This window comes from Alternaria rosae (genome assembly GCF_020736505.1).
Source record: "Alternaria rosae strain MPI-PUGE-AT-0040 chromosome Unknown BKA58scaffold_1, whole genome shotgun sequence".
NCBI lineage: Eukaryota > Fungi > Ascomycota > Dothideomycetes > Pleosporales > Pleosporaceae > Alternaria > Alternaria rosae.
Genome location: NW_025763570.1, coordinates 3,065,089 through 3,088,720, shown reverse-complemented (window position 1 = coordinate 3,088,720; position 23,632 = coordinate 3,065,089). Strand labels below are relative to the sequence as shown.

The window sequence follows — 23,632 nt, the reverse complement described above, 5'->3', positions numbered from 1 at the left end:
GCGCTAGGCATCGCGTCGCGTCGCGTCCGAGGTTCGGCACAACACCTGCCGCAAGCTCCTTGCCTGCTGCCTCACGTGTGCATCCAGCGCCATACCCACAGATGCTGATCCATCCTTCCGTGCATCAGTGCGAGAGACTTGCATGTCTTCGGGTGTATGAAATGCCCACGACGCTGCAAACTTTACCCGGCTTTCCATGCCCCACCCCCGCGATGTGGGGTTAGGCGTTGCGCGCATGCAACTCTCCGAGTATGGCTACTTTCAATGCTGCTGGCGGCGATGCATGGTGATTAGCAAGCTCTGATTCAAGTGTTTGGTCATTGGTCGCTTCATAACAGGCGCGTTGTGCGAGCTGCAATGCACCAGTTGGTCTCGACTGTTGCTTGGAGTAATCTTCTTCTGAGTAGCATCCCCAGTGCGCACGATCCGTACAGCGCACGGCATGGCGATAGAGCAAATCTTTGAGGCTCTGCCTCTACACTATTTGCAGCATGGCATCTCCAAGTTTGGTGCTGGCAACATCGCCTCGGCGGTCTTCTTGACTGCAGTCTTAGGTGTGCTTGCGGATTATGCTTGGATGCTGTACATGAGATCGAAGATGGTAGGAGCGACACACTAGATCTCATGATGGTGCTAATGTTGAATAGCCTCCAGGGCCCTTCCCCTACCCCATCGTTGGCAATACGTTTCAGCTGCCGGACAATAAGCCCTGGGTTTTCTTCGAGGAACTATCCAAGAAATACAACACGCCGCTGATAACATATTGGATCGGACGCAACCCAACCGTTTGGATCAACGATGCATGGACTGCAAATGAACTACTCGACAAAAGAGCTGGCATATACTGCTCGCGACCGCGCATGCTTGTCTTTGCTGAACTCGGATCTGGTCAGAACAACCTCGTGAACCTGATCACTACTACACAGGCGCAGCGTGAGCGTTTCCGGATGCTACGCAAGGTGACGCATCAGGGCGTTGGCATTCAGCAGGTGAAAAAGTACCGTGACTTCCAAAATGATGAGAGCAAAGTCGTCGCCCTCGATCTCCTGGGTACCCCCGAAAATTATGTTGCGCACTTTGAACGCTATGCGACCAGTGTTGTCTCTATCATCGGCTTTGGCAGACGCGTTGCAAGCCACGAAGATCCAATCATCACCGAGGTCATCGCATTGATGCACCGAGCAGCTGATCTGAACGTACCGGGAAAGACATTTCCTATGTTGATGGAGACCTTTCCGATTCTTGCTCGCGTACCTACAGAATATGCGCCATGGAAGCACGGCATGGGATCGAAGAAGAAGTCATCTCGCGGTCATGACTTTTTCTATTCGCTGGCAAAAGAAGCAAACGAGAAGCCAGGACACGAAGATTGCTATTCGAAGATGTTGTTTCGCGAGCAGGAGAAGTACGGTCTGAATCATAAGGAAATATCTGCGCTGACTGGTAAGAAATATCGCGTACGAACTGCATGTGAGACATACACTGACTTTGTACACTTACGTCTAGGTAACCTGTTTGGTGCAGGGTCAGATACATCAAGTAGTACGCTCATCACTGCTATTCTCGCCATGCGAGCGTTTCCAGAAACCATGCAGGCCGCGTGGGAAGAGTTGGATCGCGTTGTTGGAGAGGACCGTAGCCCTTCGTTCGAAGATGATGCAAATTTGCCTTATATGCGGGCATTCGTGAAGGAAGTGTTCCGATGGCGATCAGTAGCTATTATTGGTGGACAACCGCACGCTCCAGTTCAAGACGATTACTACAACGGTTATCTGATCCCGCAATCCGCATGGGTACAGGGCAATGTCTGGGCGATACATCATAACGAGCGTGACTTTCCTGAACCCGACCGTTTCAATCCGAACCGCTTCTTGAAGGACCATCCGGATTCGCGACCTTTCCCTGGCGAAAGAGGGTACATGACATTCGGCTGGGGTCGTCGAGTGTGCTCGGGTCAGGCGCTTGCCGAGCAGGGCACATGGCTGACGGTAGCGCGGTTGGTTTGGGGTTTCAGGATCGAGCCAGCACTAGATGAGAATGGGAAGCCTATTCCGGTCGACATATTTGACTACACGTAAGTTCCCATTGGAAAGAAATCATCATGTGAGATACTGACATCTTCAAGCAACGGTTTGAATATGCGACCGCACCCGTTCGAAGTGAGCATAAAGCCACGGAGCGAGAGAATACGTCAAGCTATCATACAAGAGGGCGAACAGGCTTTGGCAGACCTCGCGCAATACGAGGGTGAAACGAAGTATCGCATGAGTACATTTTACAAGAAATAGATCTTGCTATGAGAAGGATGCAGTGGGGGTAAGTTTGGCAGTAGTGAGAGAGCGAATATGTGGACTCGGTCAGCCAAGGCGAATGTCTGTCCATGTTTTTTTGACAGGTGCTGCCTCCAATAACATTGATGTAGTCCCAGTACCAATTCGTTCCCAATGCGAACCTCGACACTGAATTACCAAGACATGACATTCTCTATCATGTCCATATTCGAGATACCATGGCAAGCGCAGTACGTATGACTCGAGAAGAAAGCTGGAAAAGTCTTTTGCTGTAGGTATAAGATCCACATATGTTAGTGCCGATCCTGTGCGGGCGATTTCCGGGGCAGACTCAAGACAATAGGTGAGAGAGACATGCGAACTTGGCAGCGGGAGCGGCATAATTCGAGTAATGTAGGTACTGATGTGGATATACCTGCTCGGTGTCTGTATGCCACACATAGCTCAATGTTACATACGATCCGCTTAGTGGTAGTTTTCCAACCAAGCGGTTTCTGCAGTTGACGACCCTCAGATCGCGTATGTTGGTGTCGTGATTTGACTCACTCAATATGCGAGGTATATGTCCATGGTTCTGTATGCATGAGGCGATCCACTCGCGGACTTCTGTGTAATCATCGATCATAGGTGTGTGATTGCTCGCAGATTCTGACTGATGGGTCCATCTGGATCGAAGATAATGGAATTGCGGATATCGAGAAAATCGAAGAGACTGTATTCCCCGCGTCGTTCAATACAAAGTATGGGTGCTTCGATCTTTTCGAAAAGAGGAGTTGCTGAGACGTGAGATTGCCGGATAGGAATTTGCAGAAACTGCAAGTTTCTGGCTTCAATCGAGTTATTTTGAAGACGGTTCGGACCGGTATTCCCGGATTGAACCGGAGTGCATCGTCCAGATCGAGAGTTGCGCACTGCGAACAGAGGTTGTTGGGCGGCCCGACCGGCGTGGGGCTTAGAGAAGGAGGAGATAATGTCATGGCCCGACTGATCTTCTGGAATCGCAGTCGATGCGTATGAGCTGCCTTTGGTTTGATTTGAATCTGCGTGCGGAATTGCGCAGAGTTGTAAGTGGAACAACTGCGCCCCGTGCCTGCAGGACGCCCGCGACATTCGGTGACCAGTAGTACACCGTCAGCTCAGCAGCGCGAAATGGGGAAACTTGGGTTCGATTTGACTGCAGCATCGCTGTTAACGTTAAGCATAACCCCAAGGTAAAGAAAAGCTTCTCCAAAAGCGCTTGTGGCTTTTAGAATTCTCTTCTATCTCCAGCATGATGCGACCGCTTGAGGCAATGGTGAGGATGGTGGAGAGGCTGTTCCCGACGATATTGTCGCCTTGAACATCAGGAGCGTCATCCGTGATCAACGCCAGATCAGAATTTGCCTGTTACGGGCAGACCTGCTGATGTAAGCGCGCACGGATCAATGCGTCATCGCGGTGCGCTCCCCTTGCGGACATCGAAAACGTCTCCTTTTTGCATCACGGTACCGTTATTGACTATCGTGAACTGGTGAAGTTTATCGCACTCATATCGGATGCATTGGGCCTAGACACAATTCGACATCTGCGGTGTCGCACACTGACGACATCAATCGGGTAACGATGAAGCAACCCCGGCGCTTCAATCGCTCAAATCTCGGCCAAGTCTTCCCCAGATTCAATGATGGCGAGTTGAAGTTATCAAGAATGCTTCATTCCGCATGTCCTGGTGATCATCCGGGACAACAGGCAATTTGCGTTGTTAACTGTTAATGGATCAGGCGGAATGATGGGTTTACATAGCAAAGTTCGCCTACGAGATCTTTTGAAGCGCTGCCTCTGAAGCCTTATTGTTTGGGCGCATTTGCTCCTGTTTCCGGTACTTATCTTTGGTGTGGCAAAGAAGCCATTTCTTTGTTGCGGCATTGGCCCTTCGCTCCTTATCAAAATGGTGTTTTGTGTGATTGAAGGCGCATTGCTCAGGGACGTCGTACCTCTGATAAGAATTATCGTTTCCAATCATTCAGCATATATGCCCAGCAAGCGCAATAGCACCACCATACAGGTATCCCTACGGTTATTCCAACTACGATGCAACCGCGTTCATCAGACAGAACAGGAACTGGACACCCCGTGAGTGGATTTGCTAATCAACGACAATGACTGCTTGCTCATGGTAGCCATTAGAGCAACGTAACTGGACAATATCCACTATCAGGGCCGGAGATAGAGATGTCACAGATCACTACACTAGTCAGATCCAGCACGCGGGAGGAAGAGGGAAGGCGGTCAGCCCTGGGTTGCCAGACGCTAACCCAATACCGGTGGACCCATTCACAGCTACAGATGTGAACCATGCAAAGACTACGCAAACAATGCCTGCGTCTACGCCTACGCCTACGCCAACCTCTGCACCAACACCCACACCTGCTGCCGCTGTACCTGTACCTGTATATGTCTCGTCTAACCTACATGAATTCTGGCCAAGACTTCCATGGTCTCCTGTACCGAAACCACCACCCTTTGACATGCAACAGTTCAAAAAGGATGCTTTTATACGGATGAATTGCTTAGAAACAGAGTCACACATGCCTCCACGAACGACAACTCTCTTTGGCATGGCATTAAGCTATTAGGATTCGGTAGCTACGGCGCAGCCGGCTTATGGGTTGAAGCCGATGCAGCAAACAACATCTGTGACGTATGTATTCAGTCACAGACACGATCTGTACCATTTACTTATTGACAAGCTAACATCAACATTAGAGAATGGTGATCAAAGAAGCCAAAGCCTCTACACCAGGTCGATGGCGCGAACCCAAGAACTGGCGAGACCGTTTGCTACAAGAAACACGTATCCACCAGCTTCTCGAGGAACTTCGTGCCGCAAACTCGGCCATGTGTCGCCACATTATTCGTCTCCGCGCACATCGACTTTGGATGGAAGAAAGAAGATATAGGTTGTACATAGATCTCCATTCTGGCGGCGACATAAACAGGGCAATGACATTTTGTGTTAGGAACTGGGAGAAGGAAAACCCGCTGACGAGAACATTTTTCATACCAGAGGGACTCGTCTGGTATACCATCAAAGCGCTCGGGACTGCTTGTCTGGTACTGCGCGAAGGAACCATCGATGACACCCTGGTTGACGGCTGGAGACCCATCACCCACTTGGATTTGCAGTTACCAAACGTACTTCTGGATGTTTACACTCCACGGATTCCGGAAGTCAAGGAAAAGTCGAAAGCGGGCTCCTCCAAGAGTGCTAGGCTCAACCGCGCTGACACTGACGATTGGAGGGCTGAAATGCCTCCTGTGATGCCTATTCTTGCAGACTTTGGTATTTCCTTTTTCAGCCCGAACCATGACGATTGTCCAATTACCGACAATCCTAATGACTATGTCATCCACGAGACTGACACGCGATATCCTCCTGTAAGTAGCTCTCTTTTTTGCGAGACATCGCTCGCTACCATAGCTAATCGTTCTTAGGAAATGCACCAACAAGATCCGCCGTACTTTCTCAAATTGAATGAGAAGACCGATGTTTGGGGTATCGATAACATTGCCTGGCGTCTCTTGTGTAACAAGCAAGCTGGTAATGGAGGCCCGGTTCGTTGCGACTCCGAACCTTTGGACAGCACGAGTCCAGGTCCTAAGCCCAAAATCCCCTTAGCACTTGCATATGAATTCAACTTCACGATAAACGACGAAACGGGTGTGTTCGCAGCGCAAAGCAGCACACAGTATACTGCCGAGAAGTACCGGCAATAGGTCAAAGATCTGGTGCGAAGGTGCTTGAGTTTCGATCAACTTGATAGGCCGTCTCTAAAGGAGATAATAGCTGAGGTAGATCGAGTCTTCTCGGTGGACGACATTCTGACAGACCAGATCACGGACAAAGACGGGCTGCATCTCACTTTGCCAGATACTTCCGCGTTTACCATTGGACAGCCCGTTGAGAGAGCGAAAAGAAGGGGACATAATTGAAGCTTGACTTTACCGCTGCGATAAGACTAGTGCGATTGATATTGATGCTTGCGAGCGCCGCGTTGACGTCGCCCTTCTTAGTATTTCCCGCTACCCTTAGGTCAGCGCAGTGCCACCAGCTTTACCATGCGGCTTCCTACATCTGCAACGCGGTCTAACAGAGTCACTGCTCAGGGAAACTTCATTGATGATCATTAAGACGATACACTTCCGGTCCAGGGGTGTCAGGGCCGGCTATCATTCCATCATCTTGGTTGGCTAGCTCGTACATTCTTATGTCTATCTCGTCCCACACAGCCTCTACCAGTAGGTCTGCTTTACTAGGTAAGACAAGATGATCGCTAGATCATATTCAACAATCCTTCTCGTATAGCAAGCCAACAAACTGCCGCAGACAGGTCCCGTTTGGAGTGTGTTCCCAAATACGTAGAGATGTGATTTCAACATCATCTTGATATCACCACACCATCTCCCCAGATCCTTCAAGGCCAATGTCTCGGAAAGAAAGACATAAGGCTTGGGAGCTCGGGGGCTCAAAGCTTAATCCACGTAGGAAGCTTCATTACGGGCCTATCCGGTGTGGCATCCTCGACGGCAGAAAAGTAAGAGCTAATACCCATTGACCAATTCGGGCGTAAGGCCGGCAAGAAGGACTGAGGTACATATTGTCCATGGAGAAATTACCTCCGTCCACTACACCCACCACACTGCGGGACAACTCCGGTAATCATGCTAAGCGGCGGATTGATACGAGGTACACCCTCACCAAAGAAACGACATTCGCGCTACAGTGAGACATTAAGTGGAACGGTCAGCCCATGGGGCGTATGGAACGCCTTACCCGCCCCCGGATTTCGATCCGTTGCGTAGCCGTTCTTCCGGGCTGACATGCTCGATTCAGAGATAGATATTCGCGTGAGGTTTGGGGAGGGCATTTGGTAGAGGGGAGAAGTGTATATAAAGACGCCGTTTGTCGACTCGGAATCATTCTTCATCAGCTTAACGGAGCTTGTATCCACTCTTCAACTTCAATCTTCAACCAAAACGCCACTACTTCTCCCACACTACCAAACCATCACCATGCGTTTCGCAGCAGTCATCGCCGCCCTCGCCGTCACGGCCGCCGCTCTTCCTGCCACCTCTCTAGAGCAGACGGGAGCAGCTCTCGGTATGCGACGTTCTTGTCACCGAAATTTCCTACGTCCGCAGTAGCTCTTGCTGACCGTTGTTTTTCTGAATTAGATGCTCAGGCTGATGCTTGTCGCGACTTCGATGCGTACCAAACCTGTACTTCGAACTGTAGCCCACTTGGCCCAGCCTTTGCCTGCTCCATCAGCTGCCTCATCGCCTACTGCTCCTAGGTCGCTACTTTGGCACTTCGTGTTCTATTCAGCCGGTATGGGGTGGGGCTGTTAAAGGAGGGTGGTCTTGGCCATACACATGGTTATACTTAGGGTCTGTAGAGTGGCCAGCCGTTCGTTACCCTTAAGCACAATGAACACCTTTTGGAGTCAATCGTTTCCAACTCTCAGCTGTTCCAAAGGTCCTATAGCGTGATACTTAAAAAGAAAAAGTAGATTGTATGTAGATTGGATATCAAGTTGAGTACAGACCCATAACACCGAATTAGCAAACCCTCATGACCCCAAAGAACTCGCCGTATATGAAGCTGAAACACCAAAATCAAGCCATTACGCCATGCAATCCTATCCCCACGTTATCATATCATGTCATGTCGAATTCAGTCCATTAGCGCCTTCCAAAGCCACCAGCCATCTGCTTCTGCACATATTTGGCGCCCTCCTTCTTGATAATAGGTAAGGCATAATCCTTGAACATGCCCATCGCCTGCCTCTGCCACTCAGGCTGTCCAGGCTTCCCCGGCTTGCCTGCTCCACCTCTACCACTCCTGCGGCGGTCGTCGTAGCGATCATCGTCGTCGTATCGACCTCGCCTGTCGCGATCCATGTCATCATACCGGGAGTCGCGACGCGGCTTGCTATTGAACATGTCGTCGTATTTGTTGTCGTAGCGGTCATCGCGGCGTCTGCGATCGTCACGGGGCCTGTCACGGCGTTCGCGGTCATCGTAGTAAGGATCCTTGTCTCTGCGGCGGCGGTCGGATTTGTAGCCTTCGGACTTGTAGCCGTCGCGGTCACGGCGACCATCGTCTTTAGGCCTGCGAGGAGGATAGTGTTCGTCGTATGAGTCGTAGGTATCCTCCTGCCTAGGTCGGCGGGGGCGTTCGTCGCGGCGTTCGTCACGCTGCCTACGTCGAGGTTGGGGTGGGGGGGAGTCGGATTCTGAGTCGGACGAGTAGGACGGCTCTCTGCGGTGGCGACGTGGTCGGGCTCCACGAGGGTCGCGTTCTTCAGCTTCTTGGTTAGCTGGAGTTGCAAAGCGCGCTGACAAGATGACATACCTCTGGGTGGTGGTGGCATAGATTCAGGTGGTGGAGGTGGCATGCCCTCCATTCCTGGCGGTGGTGGGGGAGGCGGTGGTGGATAACCTTCATGCCCTGGTGGAGGCGGTGGAGGATAGGCGCCATGCGGGGGCGGTGGAGGGTTGTTGGGATATGGCGGCGGCGCATCGTCTACAGGCCTCTCCTTGCGAGAACGACGGTGATCGCCTCTTCGGCTGTCGCGGTAGTCGCGGTAGTCTCTCTTGTCGTCTTTGCCAGGCGCCCATTTTGGCTTGCCGTTCTCGTAGCTGTCGAAGCGGTACGTGCCCGGATCTGCTTTCCTTGTCAGCGTTGTGCTGAATCATTGCATGCTTGATATCTTACGTGGTGGGGGCTGCCCCATAGGCGGCGGAGGCGGCTGCTCTGGTGAGGAATGTCGGTCTCTATCGCGACGACCCATATTGTTTGCTTATTGTAGCGGTCAAGGTGCAAGTAGTGGTAATGGAGTGTAGGTGTCCAGGTAGCGTGGTCTAAGAGTCGGCGGCGAACATCTGACACTTAAAGCGCGGCTCTCGGCTAGGCTGCACCTCTCAGCCCAGTCTCACAAGACACCATGTCGTCATATGCTCTATTGCCTCAGCTCGTAGTGCAGAATGGGAAAATTTGCGGGGCTGCCGACGCATTCGAAGCTTCGCGAGGGCGTGGCAGAGCTCAAGTGGGCTGTGTATGTAGGCTGTGATCATCGTGCATGGGTAGCACGTCTAGACGGGCCCACTTCTGCAAGCCATTGCCGTCCGCGATACTCGACTGGCCAGGTTGAGTGCGCAAAAAGAAGGACCGTTCCCCCGCATGTAGCGTGGGATAAACTGAAGATCAGGGTCTTCCGGAGAGTTCGACGATGGGGTATGCTACGTGGTGTGCAAAGGGTGGTGCTGCCTTATGCTGATCTACTCACACGCCCATCAAGACGTCAGGGGACACTGCACCGCCCAATCGCTATACCTGCTGACTGATCTCGTTACCTCAGTCCTGATAACCTGACCCTGTCCACAGTCACGGGAAGCGGTGAACTTCGACTCCAGATGCGGACTAGATCTCATGACTCAAGTCTTCATCTACATCATACTCCAGGGCTCGGGTGTCAATCGCATCGCGGCCGAATATCGTGACTATTCGGCGACATCACAGTAGCCCACCAAATCCAACGACACCTCGTTCATGGAGCAAACTACGTCACACGAACAGCGCCGTGGTAGGAGCATGTCGATCAAACTATCACATTCATCTAGGCTTGATCTGAATTTCCACCAACGTCACCGTGATTCAGAACATCTGGATAGCCTGAAGGGGGCTGGAAACTAGACCGGACCTGCATAGAGTTGCAGTCTACACGAGAAACGTCTTAGCGGCCTCGCTTTTGAATGTACTACTCGCAGACTAGACCTGACCAACCTCTGCTGCTCTCTCCCATCTCTGCTTCTTCTGCTCCATTCGAGCGCTCAAAGCAAGCTTCATTAATGTCGGCAAGGCCGTCTAGATAGTCACAATGGCCTCTCGAGTGAAAGTCCCACTGGAGCTTCAAGCATTCAACTTTGGTGGTCCTGTCAAGATGTTCCTTTACCTCGGTAAACTACTACAAGTACGCTGTCGCGGTTCGGACGTGAGCCCCGGAACTCTATTTAGCTAGCTTGGTGAGATCTCAGGTACCACATCGCAATAACTGCTACCTCTGTTGCGAAACAAAGGTTACCTGTTCACCCGCTAGTGCAACTGCATGCCAACAGGCCACAAGTGCAGATCTTGACATTGATTGATTTTCTGGCTTGTTTTTGGTCCCTGGGCTACCAATGGTCGTGTACTGGACTTGGTCGTCTCAAACGACTATATCCGCTCTCGATGCACTGGAGGAGCTGAAATTCTACTGTCGGCTACCTCGCTGAGAGTGGTGCTGGCCACGACCTTGAGGTGGGGCGTAATACCCGCGACCACGTGGATTCGCAAAGTCCCCTCCTCGACTCTGACCAGATATGGATTGTCCACGCCCGCGCGAAGGTGCAAAGTCAGACTCTCGACCCTGACCGGGTGTGAAGTGGCCGCGTCCGCGCGTAGCTGCAAAGTCTCCTTGACCTTGAGCTGATGCGAAGTTCCCACGACCACGAGGTCCACTGTTGTAAGCACCCCTGCCCCTACCTCCACCCCTTCCTCGATTGCCGTGCGTAGGTAGCGGCCAGAACGTCTCACGTGTCTCTCTGTCCACAGCCCAACTTCGTTCCTCCATCGTACGCAATACGATTGGTCCGCCCTTCTCTTCCCTCACAAGTACCAAAGCTCGGTTCTGCCGATTCTCTCGCTTCACCACATTTTTCAGGTGGATAAGCAGAGCAACGAGTTTCCGCAACGGTTCCTGCTGGTTCTGCTCCCATGTCTTCACCCTCGCAGTTGCGACTTCATCCTTGATTCTGGATACAATGCCGGTACCTTTCTCGTAAGGAGCAGTGTAAAGCAACGATGTACGACCGAACCAGAGCTGATCTTGACACGCGACCAGTCCTGATCCCAATGGGCTCCAAACCTGAGTTTTGAGCTCCAGTATCTGGGCTGTTGGTACGATGTGGCCTTTCTGCAGGACCCGAATTGGCGCGTTGTAATTGAACCTTGGAGGGTTCACGTGACAGCTTCCGTTCACCGCTGCTGCTTCGGTTTGTGTGAGATTGTCAGGAATGATGCCGTCGTCGTATGCGTCTGCTTCGAAGCGACAGACGACGTTGAGAGGGCCCATCGCATATCGTATTGCTCGATAGTGACTCGTTGCGTCCTCCATATCTTCCGTTTTCTTGGTGAAGGCTCGCTCGAAGTTGAACCCGTAACTCCGCCCATCTGAACGTTTCCACCACCGTGACTCCCTGCGCACGATGACGAGTGTGTCGAAGACTAGATACAGATTTAGACGAAGAGGTCCGTTGTTCTTGCCCTGAGCAAATTCCAACAACACACGAAGATTATTGCGATCTGCGAGAACGTCGACGTTGTGGAAACTGGTGTTTGGTGACATGACTCGGAGGGCATTGAACATCGGCAGGTACGGATTCTTCGGTTGGCGAGCGTAATTGTAGTCGTTGGAATCGAAGCCACTATCTTTTTCGAGTGTATGCGGCAGCTGTGGTGGCGGTTGCCATTTTGCTGGCTCGCCGGGCACTAGACAGATATGAGTTCAATGACACTCGACATTTTGGAAGGTAAAAGCCTGGTCGTATATCAACATGTACTCACCAAATATCGTATTGGTACCGTCTTCCGCAGCCTGCCAGTTGTAGCAACACAACAATTCCGGTTCTTCATCCCATACAATTGGCTCTGGCACTGGAGTGAGTGCGTTCTTGTGGATTGTCTCTACGATATGTCCTGCATCTCTTGCAATAGTGTTATTGAAGCGCTCCAATTTTCTCCTGCGCTTTTCGGCTACGACTGGATCAATCACTTCTTCTTCAGGTATTTCCAGAACGGCATCTCCACCGTCTGAATCGGAGTCAATGCCATCTTCGGCCGCAATGGTGGACTCCACTGCACTGTCACCCTGCAGTTGCTGCCAACTCGAACCTCCCAATGCGAGGGCGATTTTCGATTCGAAGGAAATAGCTGCAGAGTTCATGTCCGGTGGTGCAGAAGTCGCCATAGGATGCGGCTCGATCATGCGCTGTTTTTGTTGGTCGGCGTGTGAGTGTCTTTCTGGCGTGTCTGACTGATAGTCTTCTCTTTCACGTTTTCTTCCACTGCTATCGCTTGGACCAGTATTACGCTCTCCAAAAGCTTAGGAGGGAAGATGAGCGGGAGTTTAAGTTGAGGCGTGTACATCAACGTACTGTACATGCCAGCTATTTCGCAATGCCTTTGTAGCTCTTGCGCTAGAGCCTTAACATGCGCGCGTTCAAAGGAGCGTTAACTTTGAATGGAACAAATGCGCTTTCAAAAGTGACTGCGGTGAAGAGGTGAGCGTGTATGCGCGCTTTCTCAGGCTGGTAATCGGATAGGTTGTGCTGGTGTAAGCTGGATAGGCATGGACCGAATCTGTCTATCGGGTCAAATATGTCGAATTCAAGTCACGTAGCCAACGGGCACATGGACCTTCGGATGTGAGTAACAAGACGACAGATTGTAGGGAGACGCGAAAGCCTCGGTGGCGCGAAACTGGATTAGCGCTTCGGCTAACACAACGTAGCGCGTGTGATCCATCGATCGTACAAAGTACCTGGACAACTCACAACGCCCGACGTACACACCTGGGCAAAATCTCCCGGGTATTATACCTACGCTGTCATGTGTATCAACAAGGGGGTTTTGGTTACTGTAAGCACCCGTTACTGTTGGGAAACCCACAAAGTGAACATAGCATCACGGTACTTTCATGACTCCAGCAGGATGTAATTTAGTATCATAGCGCCATGGTATGTATCGATTCACAATTTCCACCCCCGTTTCTTTGAAAGTGCCGTCTCCTGTCTGACAGCCAGGTCCGCAATAATTTCCTCACTGCCGCCACCAACAACCTGTCGCACATTAGCATTAGCATAAAATCCTAAACTTCACATCCCAAGGAATCAAACATACCATCATCCTCAGATCCCGACTAATCTGCTCAACAATAGCTCCAGGCCCGGCCTTCTGATACCCAGCACCACCGAAGATCTGCTGCGCCTCTCGGTTCGCCATCTCGAGTATACGGCCACCGTGTACTTTGCACAAGGCGATTTGGCCCGCAATCTCCGGATCCTGCCAGCCGAGCGGAGATTGCTGGATATGGTATGCGAGTTGTTCGAGCCAGGCCCAGTGGCTCTCTACATAGCGACCGATTGTAGCGAGTTTGTGGGCAATGATCTGGTTGGAGATGAGGGGTTTGCCGAATGTGTGGCGCTTGTGTGCGTAGTGGAAAGATTCGCTCAGACACGTTCGCGCTTTTCTGTTGCAGCCTATGCTCATGATGTAGCGTTCTTTGTTGAAGTTGGTCATGACGATGCGGAAGCCTTCGTTCTCCTTGCCAACAAGGTTGGATACAGGGACGCGGACATCGTCCATCTCCACGAAGCTTGCGCCTCCACCTTTTTGTCCTGAGTTGGGAATGCGGCGGTGTGTGAGTCCGGATGAGTCAGTTGGAATGACGAGGACGGAGATACCAGTAGCCCCCGGTCCTCCAGTGCGAACGGCAGTCGTCATGTGTGTGGCCCATGGCATGCCAGTGATCCATTTCTTGTAGCCGTTTACAATGTAGTATTTTCCGTCTTCGGTTTTGATTGCAGTAGTTTGGAGGTTCGCGACGTCGGACTACACACTCTAATTAGCATTCTCTCAACACAAATTGTGGACATGTTGCGGGAAAGGTATACGCACTCCACCACTCGGCTCAGTAATGCCCAGACAGAAGCTCGTTTCCCATGTAAACAGGCCCGGCAACCACTTCTTCTTCTGCTCCTCAGTTCCATGATGTACAATCGGCGGCGCACCAATCACGCTACCACCACCCAGAGCAGTGCCTACACCGCCCTCTATCCTACTATTCTCATCCGTCATGATCAACAGATGGAATAAGTCCAAGTCGCCGACCGGTATGCCCGCAGGACCGGGAACATTGCGTGGGCGATACGGTTCTGGCACGTCCGCGAATGCGTAACCAGTCTGCGCCCATTTGTGCCGTTCTTGGGCTGGAGCCTCGCCTTCTTCCTCCCATTCTAGCATGTACGGCTTTATATTCGTGTCGATGTATGTGCGAAGCGCATTGCGTAGTTTCTTATGCGAGTCGTTGTAGTAGGGAGAGGCGAGGGCGGAGTACCACGACGGTTCGCTCCATGGGGCGAGGTTGCCAAAGGTTTCTTTCTTTTGAGGCTGCATTACGGAGGGAAGAGGCGTGTCGGCGCGGGGCTTGGGGTTCGCCATTGTGTTTGCTTGGTGATGTTGCGAAACATTGCCGTGGGACTGAGGAGTATACCTAGGTATTGGACTATTTCGTAGTGGAGTTGAGATGCCGCGGCTGAGGGTCGACGATCATGCTGACTCGCGTGCTAAACTGCGGGGGTGCGTAGCCGATTCGCGCGTCCCCAACGCGTCCGCCCTACCAATGTCTGCTGGGCTTCGCGCTCGAGCCTGAAGTCTTCTCGCGAGTCCATACGGGTGGAATGCACCATGCAAGGTTCAGAGATCTTCTTGGTGACCAGAAACAGAACCTTCGGGCGACAAGGTATGAAAAAGGGGACGAAGTCACGACAACATGTGAGAATGGCTTTGAAGTGAAACCTGCGAAGCTTTATTACTGTCTCGATGCTATTTACACGGACTCAAGTCTTCCGGCATAATGTCGTTCATTATTATATTCCTCCACTCGTATCAAGTCGTCGAGACGATACGTTTACCTGACGCAGTAACCACCGTCGATGAGGAGATCGGAACCCTAGGATTGTTAGTCAGTTGAAGTGGTATAATCTGGACGTATAAACTTACAGTGCAGTAGGATGAGGCGTCAGAGGCGAAGTAGACGTAGGCACCCTTGAGCTCGGTGGCCTTGGCGTCACGGCCCATGGGGATCATGGAGTGCCACAGCTTCTGGATGTCCTGGGGAACGAAGTCGGAGAGACCAGTGTCAATGTATCCGGGGGAGATGGAGTTGACACGGGCAAAGTCCCTCCACTCGTTGGCAAGAGACTTGGCGAGGTGAATGCAGCCAGCCTTGGCGACGTTGTAGGAGGCCTGCTCCTGGGGGAAGTTGGCAATGTGGCCGGACATGGAGGAGGTGATGACGAGGGAGCCGGTCTTGCGCTCACGGAAGTGGAGACCGACGGCACGGGCGCAGTTGAAGGTACCAGTCAAGTCGGTCTCGATGACCTCCTTCCACTGCTCAACGGTAGCGTCGAGGATACCGTTGTCGGCAGTCTTTCCGGCGTTGGCGATGAAGACATCGACCTTGCCGAAGTCCTTGATGACGTCGTTGACGAGCTTCTCGCAGGCGGAGTAGTCGTTGACCTGGCACTTGTAGGCCTTGACCTTGACGCCGTACTTCTCGCTCATCTCCTTTGCGTTCTTCTCGGCGCCCTCAGCGCGAGAGTTGTAGGTGATGGCGAGGTCGGCGCCGAACTCAGCGCATCCTCGGGCAGCCTCTGTGCCAATACCGGTAGGGCCGGAGGCACCGGTGACGATGACGACCTTGCCCTTGAGGCTGAAAAGGTCCTTGAGCTCGGTTGCCTGGGGAACGTTGATCATTGTGGCGGTTGTGAGGGGTTGTGGATAGAGTAAAAAGGGCTTGGGGTATATAGAAGAGAGATTGGGCTTGAGTGTGATGGAATAAGAAGATGGAGGCTGATCTGGAGGGGCACAGAGGGGTTCAAGTACTCCTCTGCGGCTGAAAAGACTTGATGGACAACTTCACGCATTAGCGGTTAGTGAGGGGCGCTGGGTCAACAGTGACGTGTGGCACGTCCTAACAGCTTCTGGACGTCATGCCACCGAGCTTGATTCGCCAATGGCACCAAGATGTGGACAGTCTGGCTTCACTATTCCGCTGAGATCCTAGCGACCGACGGGGGTGTGGTGGGTTGCTGTGACGTTCCTGCCCCTCTGTTAGCTTGCTCTACGGGAGCTTGGGCCGCCTCTTCGTGCGCTCCGGCGCGTGAACTCATCGCATTGCTTTTTCTCCCACGCGTTATGATCGATTTCTCCGATCCCGTGGCTGACTTTTCCAATGCTACAACCTAATGACTTTAGGTACGCTTGTCTCGTGGGCTTGCCTAGATGCCGCCGAGCTGTTGCATGTTCCCAAAGTGGAACCCCACGATTGATACACGACATGCGCTGTCAGCGATTCATGCTTTGACAAAGACATTTGGCCGTGTCAACCCGCGCGTCTAAGCTGCTCGTGCAGTACGAAGCCGCCATGCTGCCACTCGAGCACCTTATGCCATGTTGAATGTAATGCACACCCACATGTGCTACTGTACTCAGCCTTGGCTGCTAGTAAGCAAGGCGCTGTGCATTGCTAACTAGGAGCCTGGCTGATACAGTAATCGTTACTCAGCTCTTTCTTCTTCATCAAGGCATCGGTCGTCTGCTCGATCCTGTTGGAAGATTCTGACGGACCCTGCATGTAGCTGCAGGCGAACAAGGTAGCAGCTCCGAGAATCTCTGCGTACATCGACATGTCGCAAGCGGATCCGATCTGTCGTGGAAACCTTGGAACTGCCGGCCTAGAGCGTGAGTGATGTTGCACGGCCGAAGGAAAACCGCGCATCCATGGAAGCTCCACGCGTGCGGAAGCCGTCTCCCAACCATCTACGATCTTAACACGCAGAATCAATGGGGCTTTATTGTCAATATACATGACGTTGCCGGTATCCGCCGCACGCTGACTTAGTTTGCCATGCTCTATCGGTCCCGCGCATGGCTGATGGGAATTTCATTATTCCGATGCCGCAGACGCACGTGACACACCTCGTCGGCCAAACCTCCCATTTCATCTCAATAGAAACCGACGATATCGTATCTGGCGCGGCGAGCAGTGCTTGATCCAATATCAACGTCGAAACTGCGAACGTGTAGTCTTGTAGCACCTTCTAGCTAGATTAGCCAAGCACCTGCCACCGGGTCTGATGCAGCCCTCTGATTCGCAGCGATTCGCAGCCATGGGGGTTCACCATACTTTTGCTCATGCTTCGCCATTGCCCCTGAAGGTCAATAGCTAACACGCAACACTCGTCTGCATCGTCCCAGACACATTTCCATACTTACCTACCCGCAATCCGTAGGTCCGCAGCAATGGTGCAGAATGCACTCCTCCCGAAGCCCCTCCCCGCCGACGCCCTCGTAGTCGGCCAACTGGTTACAGAGCCCCTACACCCAGAACGCGAATCCTTCTACCCCGATAAAGCGCACGCAGAAGTCGACGATCTGAACGACTTCCACATCCAGCTCCGCTACAAAGACCTCTACTCAGTCGACACCGAAGGCCGATTCACGACCAACTATGGCGCGAGGTTCGATCTGGGAAAGATATACAGACAGCCCAATCTGCTCACTGTCAAGGCTGAGCAGATGATACAACGGACCACGCAGTCATCGTCAAGAGCTTTCCAAGCCGTCTGCAACGACCCCGAAGCACGCATCTGGATGGCCGAACAGATCAGAGCGGGCAAGCCACTCTACATTGTCCTCGGCCTCACTGAGCTCAAGAACGCAACGTTCAAGCGCGCCAAATTGCGCGACGCAGGCGCCTCGAACCGCATCAACGAGACGCCCATCGAAAAGGACGCCAAAGTCCCCGGACCCCTCCGTGGCAGAGCGGAAGCCAGCTTGGGCGGAATCGGCACCGAGCCATCTATATCGGGTGTGTTTGGCATGGATGTACGCCGTGTTGCCGCGAGGCTCACGACGCCTGTGGAGCCACATCGACTGGAGGATATTGACTACAGGTGGTACTACTACGACGTGCCAGGCTCGACGGACAAGGAACAGTTGATGGTGGGGCTGGGAGCGCCGTTGAAGGCGAATGAACTTCGTCTGATGCTCGACCTCACAGAGGACGATGTTCAGGGCAACCTTGATGCTATCAGCAAGCTCAGTCTGGACGCTTTGAGCGCTACGGCGAGCCCGATGCTTAAGCCTAGTACGCCCATGCTGAGAGGGCGCTCGCCTTCCCCGCATCCTACTATGCTACGCTCTTAGTGTCACGGATCGACACGTTTCGAAGTAGCGATTTGGGTTATGGATACGTATGGTAGATTCACGACGAGCGCTTTGATAACACATGAACGACCTTGTACGGCCTGACACATCTCCGCTTCTTTCTTATGTAGTAATTATGCATCTGTTCAGTTTCCGTTCCAGACAATCAAGATGTCGTTTCCATCGGAGACCTGATTGCAGTCATCACAATCACCAGAGTTCAGATTCATAGCAGACGAGTTGGTTTAAAGTGAAAGTATTTCGTATTAATCAAGCAAGACAGTCCTGCGCTTGCAGTAAAAGGTATCATAAGACAAGTACTAGCCAACCCAAAACGCCCATATCAATCATATATACGTGACTAAGCGTAGACATGGCCATAAACAGTGGACATCGTGACAAGCTTACGACAACGCCTTGAAGAGATCCGAACGCCAATGAGGTTATCCAAAAAATGTGTGGAGAAGAAGAGTAACAAACGTAAGCGTTGCTCATATGGCGACGGCAGGTACCTCGCATGTCTGTGATGAAATCTCAACGACGGTCTCGGCAGCAAGTACGTCGACAGCAGGAGCAGCAACGACCTCTTCGGCTACTGTTGTTGTCTCTTTTTCAACGACAGCAGGAACTTCTTCAACAACAACACTCTTCTTCTTCTCTGGCGTCACACAGCTAGCGTCGAACACCTTGGACAGGCCCGAGGGCTTGTCGATCCCAGCATCGACAGTGACGTACGAGGTAGCGTCACAGCCTTCGGCATAGAATTCACTCGGTGCAAGGTCACCCAGTGGCCTACGGTCCTCATCCATAGCATCTTGGACAAACTTGCGCAGACGAGGTTGCTTGACAGGCAGATCGGCGAGGATATCAGTCTCGTAGCCATCGTCGAATGAGGAGGCGTGGTTGCGCTTGCGGGGATGCGCAGCGAGGAAGTCTGGAGGTGGGACGTTCTCCTTGCCGCGGTCCTCGTTGCTGGCCTTGGTGGCTGCGTCATCGTCGGATGAAATGTCGAGGACAGATGCTGAGTGCTCCATGAGGTTTGCAGCTTCCTGCTCGGGCGTGTCTTCGTGGATCTCGAAGAACCAGCTCTTGGGCATGCTGTCATCGAGGACGGGGGTCTGCGGGGCGGGTGCTGAAACAGGCGTGGCGGCTACGGTGGGGGCCTTGGGTGTGTAGGTTGAAATGGAACCGCTCAGGGCTGCGTCGATGGAGAAGGGTAGGCTGGGGCTGCTCTGCGTGAAGGATGGGGGGTCCACGCGTCGGAAGGGCGAGCTGGATGCGCGACGCTTTGAAATGGCATGGAGACGCTTGTTCTTGGGCGAGCCGCGGCTGGTGGAGATGGGCGTTGACTTGGCAGTGTTGGGTGACGAGAGTGCTTTGCGCACAGACGGGACGGAAGGCGTCGCATTGAGGCTGCTGGCACTGGGCTTGACAGGCGAAGTGAAGATGGAGAAGTTGGCCGGCTTGATGTATCCTGCATCGCTGTTGCTGGCCGTCTTGGACTTCTTGGTTGGGCTGTTGAAGATGGACGGGTCCACGTTCTCGGAATCGGCATCTTCGAAGATCTCGGGTGCGCGCTGGCGCTTACCCGTCGATGGCGTGGGAATTGACTTCAGACCCTGGGGAGACGCGAAGTTTGGTGTGAGAGCTGTCGCATACGCGTTTAGTGAATGTAATGCCACGCGGATTGAAGCTAGTTACCATTCTGCCTGTTCTTCGCGCTCTGAAGTACCTGGAGACGTGACGAGCCAAGCTCGGCAAACGGCTGGCGCGTAGAGGTGGCCATAGTAGAGACTGTCGATGATGTTGTAATAGCGATTGAAAGTTATAAAGGTAAAATATCGGCCCGAAAGATCGATTGACGCAATTGAGGTATGTGGGTAGTGGTGTTGTAGGTGATTGTCGTTGGAACGGAAGGTGCAAAAGGTGGGGGTGGTTATCGTATCTCGTTTGAGCTGGAGCGCGCGACTAGGTCCAAGGCGGCAGACCGAAAACAAGAACAACAACAAATGTCTTGACTTCGAGAAAATTGAGTCAACGACAGAGAGCTCGAACACACGATCAAGTCTGGAGAGAAGAGATGGGAGAAAGAAGGATGCGAAACTGGGTCATGAAGCTATTACATGGGCGCACTCAACGCGTCCCCAGTCTCCCTCCAACTTAGCGTGTCCATCACGCACTTAGGGGCCGCCTCCCACAATCGCGTCCGTCTTCTCCACTCAGACCAGGATCATGTCCCGAAACTATCATGCAAAACTGGTTTTAACCCTCGAAGCCACTGCATGCAATGCCGTCTATTGGCTAGGAAGCTCCGGATCCACCTGCAGTGTCACTTGCGCCACCAAAACGCGACTTTGCGCGCTCGCGATATGGACGTGAACGCTGGTTCGTTTTTGCGCGTTGATCCCGGGCCTTGCAGTGTGCTGAGGCATAGTACGTGCAGTAGAAACGCTGTCCGAGGCATCTTGTACGTTGGTCTGCGTTTGTCACTTGTCACAGAGATGTCATGGTGTCATAGGTGGTTGGCGACCTGGTGAAGTCCGGATCATCTGCTGGTCTTCGAGCATCGCGCTGCGTGCCGTTGGTGTTTCGACGCGCATCTATATGCAGCGGGGTTCCCTCTGCTGGACGCGATGAGGCAGGATGCACGCGAATTTGCTGGATCATGCATGTCGGGCTGACTTTCTGTTGGCTTCCCATGCTCACTGCTGATGCGCATATTAATTGCCATGCATCCCTTTAGTTGTAGCAGATTGGCAATCCCGTATACCATTTTCAGACTTACGGCTAGTGTTTTCGATGATCCTGTATGCTCCAGCAGCTAACTCAGAGTTTCTTTCCATTGCAATATCTCCGTTCGCTTTTTCCTTTACAGTCACGTCGCGTCGTCGCGTCTTCTGCTTACTCCCAGCCGACACCACTCTGCCTTGAGGCCCTGCTCCCCGCGCGACTCCCCACTCGGACTGGAATACCACCCCAATTGTCGTTTAAATATGTCGCATTGTCCTCATCGAAGCCATTCGCATTATTTCCCTTGCCCGTGTCTCCGTCATCCCAGTCATCACCATCGCCATAGTTGACATGAGCTTTTTCGCCATTCCAGCTCGTTTGACTGGCGCCACGACTACTAGGCCGCCTGGTCGCAGCATCAGCCTGATGGGAGTATTGACTCTCATGGCTAGCCTGACTACCACCTGCCCAGCCTGATTGGGCGTCTTCCCATCCAGTAGTCTGTCTGTGTCTGTTACTCTTATGGCTAGTACGGGTGTCGTGACTACGACGAGTCCGGTGTGTAGATGGCTGACTAGACACTCGACTTTGATGCCCTAGAGATCCGCGCTCACTATCTGTGCCAACAACACCGGCATCACTGAGTCCTTTGCTTATCTCAAAGCCATCCCATGCAACATTGCTCGAAGGACGCGTCGGACCACCAAATTGTAGAGACGTGGGGCTGCCCACTTCATGATGAGAAGCGAAAGATTGAATGCCAGTCCAGCTAGGATTGTCGGCGGCTTTGGGCCTCTTACTCCAGCTTTGCTCGCTGGGGGACTTGGTGCTTCCCCATGTATATGGATGAGGATTTTTGAAAGGTGAAGCCCATCCAGCTGTCTTGTCTTTCTCTTCGCTGTTCTTCTTGTTGCCATCCCAGTCATGAGCAACGTTGCTCTTCACACTGCCTCCCCATCCAGTCGCAATACAATCTCCTTTCTCTTCCGAAGAGTCATTGGGCGCATCTTCAACAGTAGGCGCTCTGTAGGTCGAATGACTTTTTATCGAAGTATTGTCAAAGTCTTTCTTGGGGGTTCGTGCCTTGCCGCTCCTGCCAATACGATGCGATCTATCACTCTTCTGTGAATGACTTGAACTGGCAGCTTTCCACGCACCCTCGGACTGGCCGCCGTCCCAAGACCTTTCTGAACCTGCTTTACGGTTCTCCCTGACTGAAGACGGTTCGGGAGACGGCCACCCTCCAGGCGGTGAACGCACAGGTGGCGATCTTTCCTCATCAACCCAAGAGTCCAACTTTGGAACAACGTGTTTGTAGCCCCGCGAGGCTGGTGTAACGTATCTGAATCCCTCACTGATGGTCTTGAGCGGTGAGCCTGGAGCGATGTACTCGTATCCATCGCTCACCGATATAGCTGGAGACACAAGAGATGTAGGCTTGCTAGATGGCCAACCACTGGCACCACCCGTCATCATAAAGCCCGTTGGCGACCCCATATCTTCGCCGCCATAAGGCAAGTAGCCGTCTTCATAGTCCGACTCGGGGATAGGCGTGAGGGCTTTGGGTGGCGAGCGATGTGGCTGGCGAGACTTCTTGTTCTTGTCCGTCTTTTCCCCTTTAGTCTTCTGCTTCGGGCTGTCGCCCGAGGATTCCTTGGACGGACGGGTAGAGTTGCGGTGTTTCGGTGGCGATGGGGGGAATGGAGTGCGAGCAGGAGAGGCTGGTTCGATCGTTGATGCTGCTTTGACCCAGGGTCGCTGTTGCTCACTGACAGCCTTTTGTGGTCCCGAGTCGAACTCTCCGTCTTTGTCCACGACGATAACGCGGCCATCCTCTGCTTTGATGACGAAAGTCCCCCATTGAAGTGGCATGGGAATCGTTACTGTATCCTTTTTCTTCTCTCCTTGTCCGCCAGCTGTCTCACTCATACCCTGATTGCGATCTGGTTTCCTCACCTCTAGTCCCCCTAGCCCTCGAATCTTCTCCAAATTCCGTTGTATGTCTCCACTAATCGCCCTTTGCACGTCTTTGTTCCACATCTTCTCCACATCGTGTCTGGGATCCTTTCGTTTCTTCTGCTTGTAGAAGCGTGTATCAATTGACCCAAAGCCTGGGGTTCCTCCCGGAGGAAGGTGCATGTCCGCGCCGTCATCGATGAAACTGCCGGTATAGGCTGAGGTATCTGAGCTGTTACAAGTAACCCATTCCGCCACATGGCCGTGGTCAAGACCGCGAGGTGTGCGCTTTATGAAAGAGCCGCCATCATCGATGAATGACTGGGGGGTTATGGAACTCATGTTCGCATTGTAGTCGTATGGTTGAAGTTCGGAAGGAGCGTACGATGGACGCTTGCAGATGTATGCATTGCAGACAGAGTTACTTCGATTTGCAGATTTGCGTACAGCGGAGCGAATGAAGAAGCGTCGGTGTGGTGAGGACTTTGATGACGGCATATCCACAATAGTGGAGCAGAGGTGAAGGTGAACAGCCTTTTGCCTGCTGCATGATAGACACACAACGACAACGAAAGTACGATATGCA

General features: G+C 52.6%; 11 protein-coding genes across 11 annotated transcripts; 4 read left to right on the top strand and 7 right to left on the bottom strand.

Moving 5' to 3' along the window:
- Positions 1-333: 333 nt before the first annotated feature.
- BKA58DRAFT_19781 (cytochrome P450) lies at positions 334-2,323 on the top strand. The gene is made up of 4 exons (XM_046165762.1): positions 334-601; positions 648-1,443; positions 1,507-2,074; positions 2,126-2,323. Exons 1-4 carry the CDS (start codon positions 443-445, stop codon positions 2,286-2,288), a joined length of 1,686 nt encoding a protein of 561 aa, XP_046031346.1. The 5' UTR covers positions 334-442; the 3' UTR covers positions 2,289-2,323.
- Positions 2,324-2,822: 499 nt separating this feature from the next.
- Positions 2,823-3,633, bottom strand: BKA58DRAFT_19783 (uncharacterized protein). The gene has a single exon (XM_046165763.1). The coding sequence runs from the start codon at positions 3,399-3,401 to the stop codon at positions 2,913-2,915; it is 489 nt and encodes a 162-aa protein (XP_046031345.1). The 5' UTR covers positions 3,402-3,633; the 3' UTR covers positions 2,823-2,912.
- A 728-nt stretch (positions 3,634-4,361) lies between these two features.
- On the top strand, positions 4,362-6,241 carry BKA58DRAFT_447083 (uncharacterized protein; the record flags this gene model as incomplete). Its single annotated transcript, XM_046174214.1, has 5 exons — positions 4,362-4,403; positions 4,451-4,806; positions 4,845-4,971; positions 5,037-5,708; positions 5,766-6,241. 5 exons carry the CDS (start codon positions 4,362-4,364, stop codon positions 6,045-6,047), a joined length of 1,479 nt encoding a protein of 492 aa, XP_046031344.1. The 3' UTR covers positions 6,048-6,241.
- A 1,042-nt stretch (positions 6,242-7,283) lies between these two features.
- BKA58DRAFT_373361 (uncharacterized protein) lies at positions 7,284-7,890 on the top strand. The gene is made up of 2 exons (XM_046169215.1): positions 7,284-7,431; positions 7,506-7,890. The coding sequence occupies exons 1-2, from the start codon at positions 7,344-7,346 to the stop codon at positions 7,622-7,624; spliced, it is 207 nt and encodes a 68-aa protein (XP_046031343.1). The 5' UTR covers positions 7,284-7,343; the 3' UTR covers positions 7,625-7,890.
- A 122-nt stretch (positions 7,891-8,012) lies between these two features.
- Positions 8,013-9,124, bottom strand: BKA58DRAFT_396746 (uncharacterized protein; the record flags this gene model as incomplete). Its single annotated transcript, XM_046171379.1, has 3 exons — positions 8,013-8,650; positions 8,686-8,997; positions 9,049-9,124. The coding sequence occupies 3 exons, from the start codon at positions 9,122-9,124 to the stop codon at positions 8,013-8,015; spliced, it is 1,026 nt and encodes a 341-aa protein (XP_046031342.1).
- A 1,149-nt stretch (positions 9,125-10,273) lies between these two features.
- BKA58DRAFT_19695 (uncharacterized protein) lies at positions 10,274-12,794 on the bottom strand. The gene is made up of 2 exons (XM_046165739.1): positions 11,935-12,794; positions 10,274-11,859 (listed from the first exon to the last, which is right to left on the bottom strand). The coding sequence occupies exons 1-2, from the start codon at positions 12,353-12,355 to the stop codon at positions 10,583-10,585; spliced, it is 1,698 nt and encodes a 565-aa protein (XP_046031341.1). The 5' UTR covers positions 12,356-12,794; the 3' UTR covers positions 10,274-10,582.
- Positions 12,758-14,651, bottom strand: BKA58DRAFT_373354 (acyl-CoA dehydrogenase/oxidase). Its single transcript, XM_046169214.1, has 4 exons — positions 14,047-14,651; positions 13,270-13,980; positions 12,881-13,208; positions 12,758-12,794 (listed from the first exon to the last, which is right to left on the bottom strand). Exons 1-3 carry the CDS (start codon positions 14,587-14,589, stop codon positions 13,119-13,121), a joined length of 1,344 nt encoding a protein of 447 aa, XP_046031340.1. The 5' UTR covers positions 14,590-14,651; the 3' UTR covers positions 12,758-12,794; positions 12,881-13,118.
- Positions 14,652-14,708: 57 nt separating this feature from the next.
- BKA58DRAFT_447075 (sorbose reductase SOU1) lies at positions 14,709-15,906 on the bottom strand (the record flags this gene model as incomplete). Its single annotated transcript, XM_046174213.1, has 2 exons — positions 14,709-15,100; positions 15,151-15,906. 2 exons carry the CDS (start codon positions 15,904-15,906, stop codon positions 15,059-15,061), a joined length of 798 nt encoding a protein of 265 aa, XP_046031339.1. The 3' UTR covers positions 14,709-15,058.
- Positions 15,907-17,237: 1,331 nt separating this feature from the next.
- On the top strand, positions 17,238-18,605 carry BKA58DRAFT_19624 (uncharacterized protein). Its single transcript, XM_046165724.1, has one exon. It carries the CDS (start codon positions 17,455-17,457, stop codon positions 18,358-18,360), a length of 906 nt encoding a protein of 301 aa, XP_046031338.1. The 5' UTR covers positions 17,238-17,454; the 3' UTR covers positions 18,361-18,605.
- On the bottom strand, positions 18,603-20,485 carry BKA58DRAFT_464413 (uncharacterized protein). Its single transcript, XM_046174910.1, has 2 exons — positions 20,062-20,485; positions 18,603-20,008 (listed from the first exon to the last, which is right to left on the bottom strand). Exons 1-2 carry the CDS (start codon positions 20,144-20,146, stop codon positions 18,852-18,854), a joined length of 1,242 nt encoding a protein of 413 aa, XP_046031337.1. The 5' UTR covers positions 20,147-20,485; the 3' UTR covers positions 18,603-18,851.
- Positions 20,486-21,136: 651 nt separating this feature from the next.
- Positions 21,137-23,544, bottom strand: BKA58DRAFT_447069 (uncharacterized protein; the record flags this gene model as incomplete). Its single annotated transcript, XM_046174212.1, has 2 exons — positions 21,137-22,300; positions 22,388-23,544. 2 exons carry the CDS (start codon positions 23,542-23,544, stop codon positions 21,262-21,264), a joined length of 2,196 nt encoding a protein of 731 aa, XP_046031336.1. The 3' UTR covers positions 21,137-21,261.
- Between the last annotated feature and the right edge of the window lie 88 nt (positions 23,545-23,632).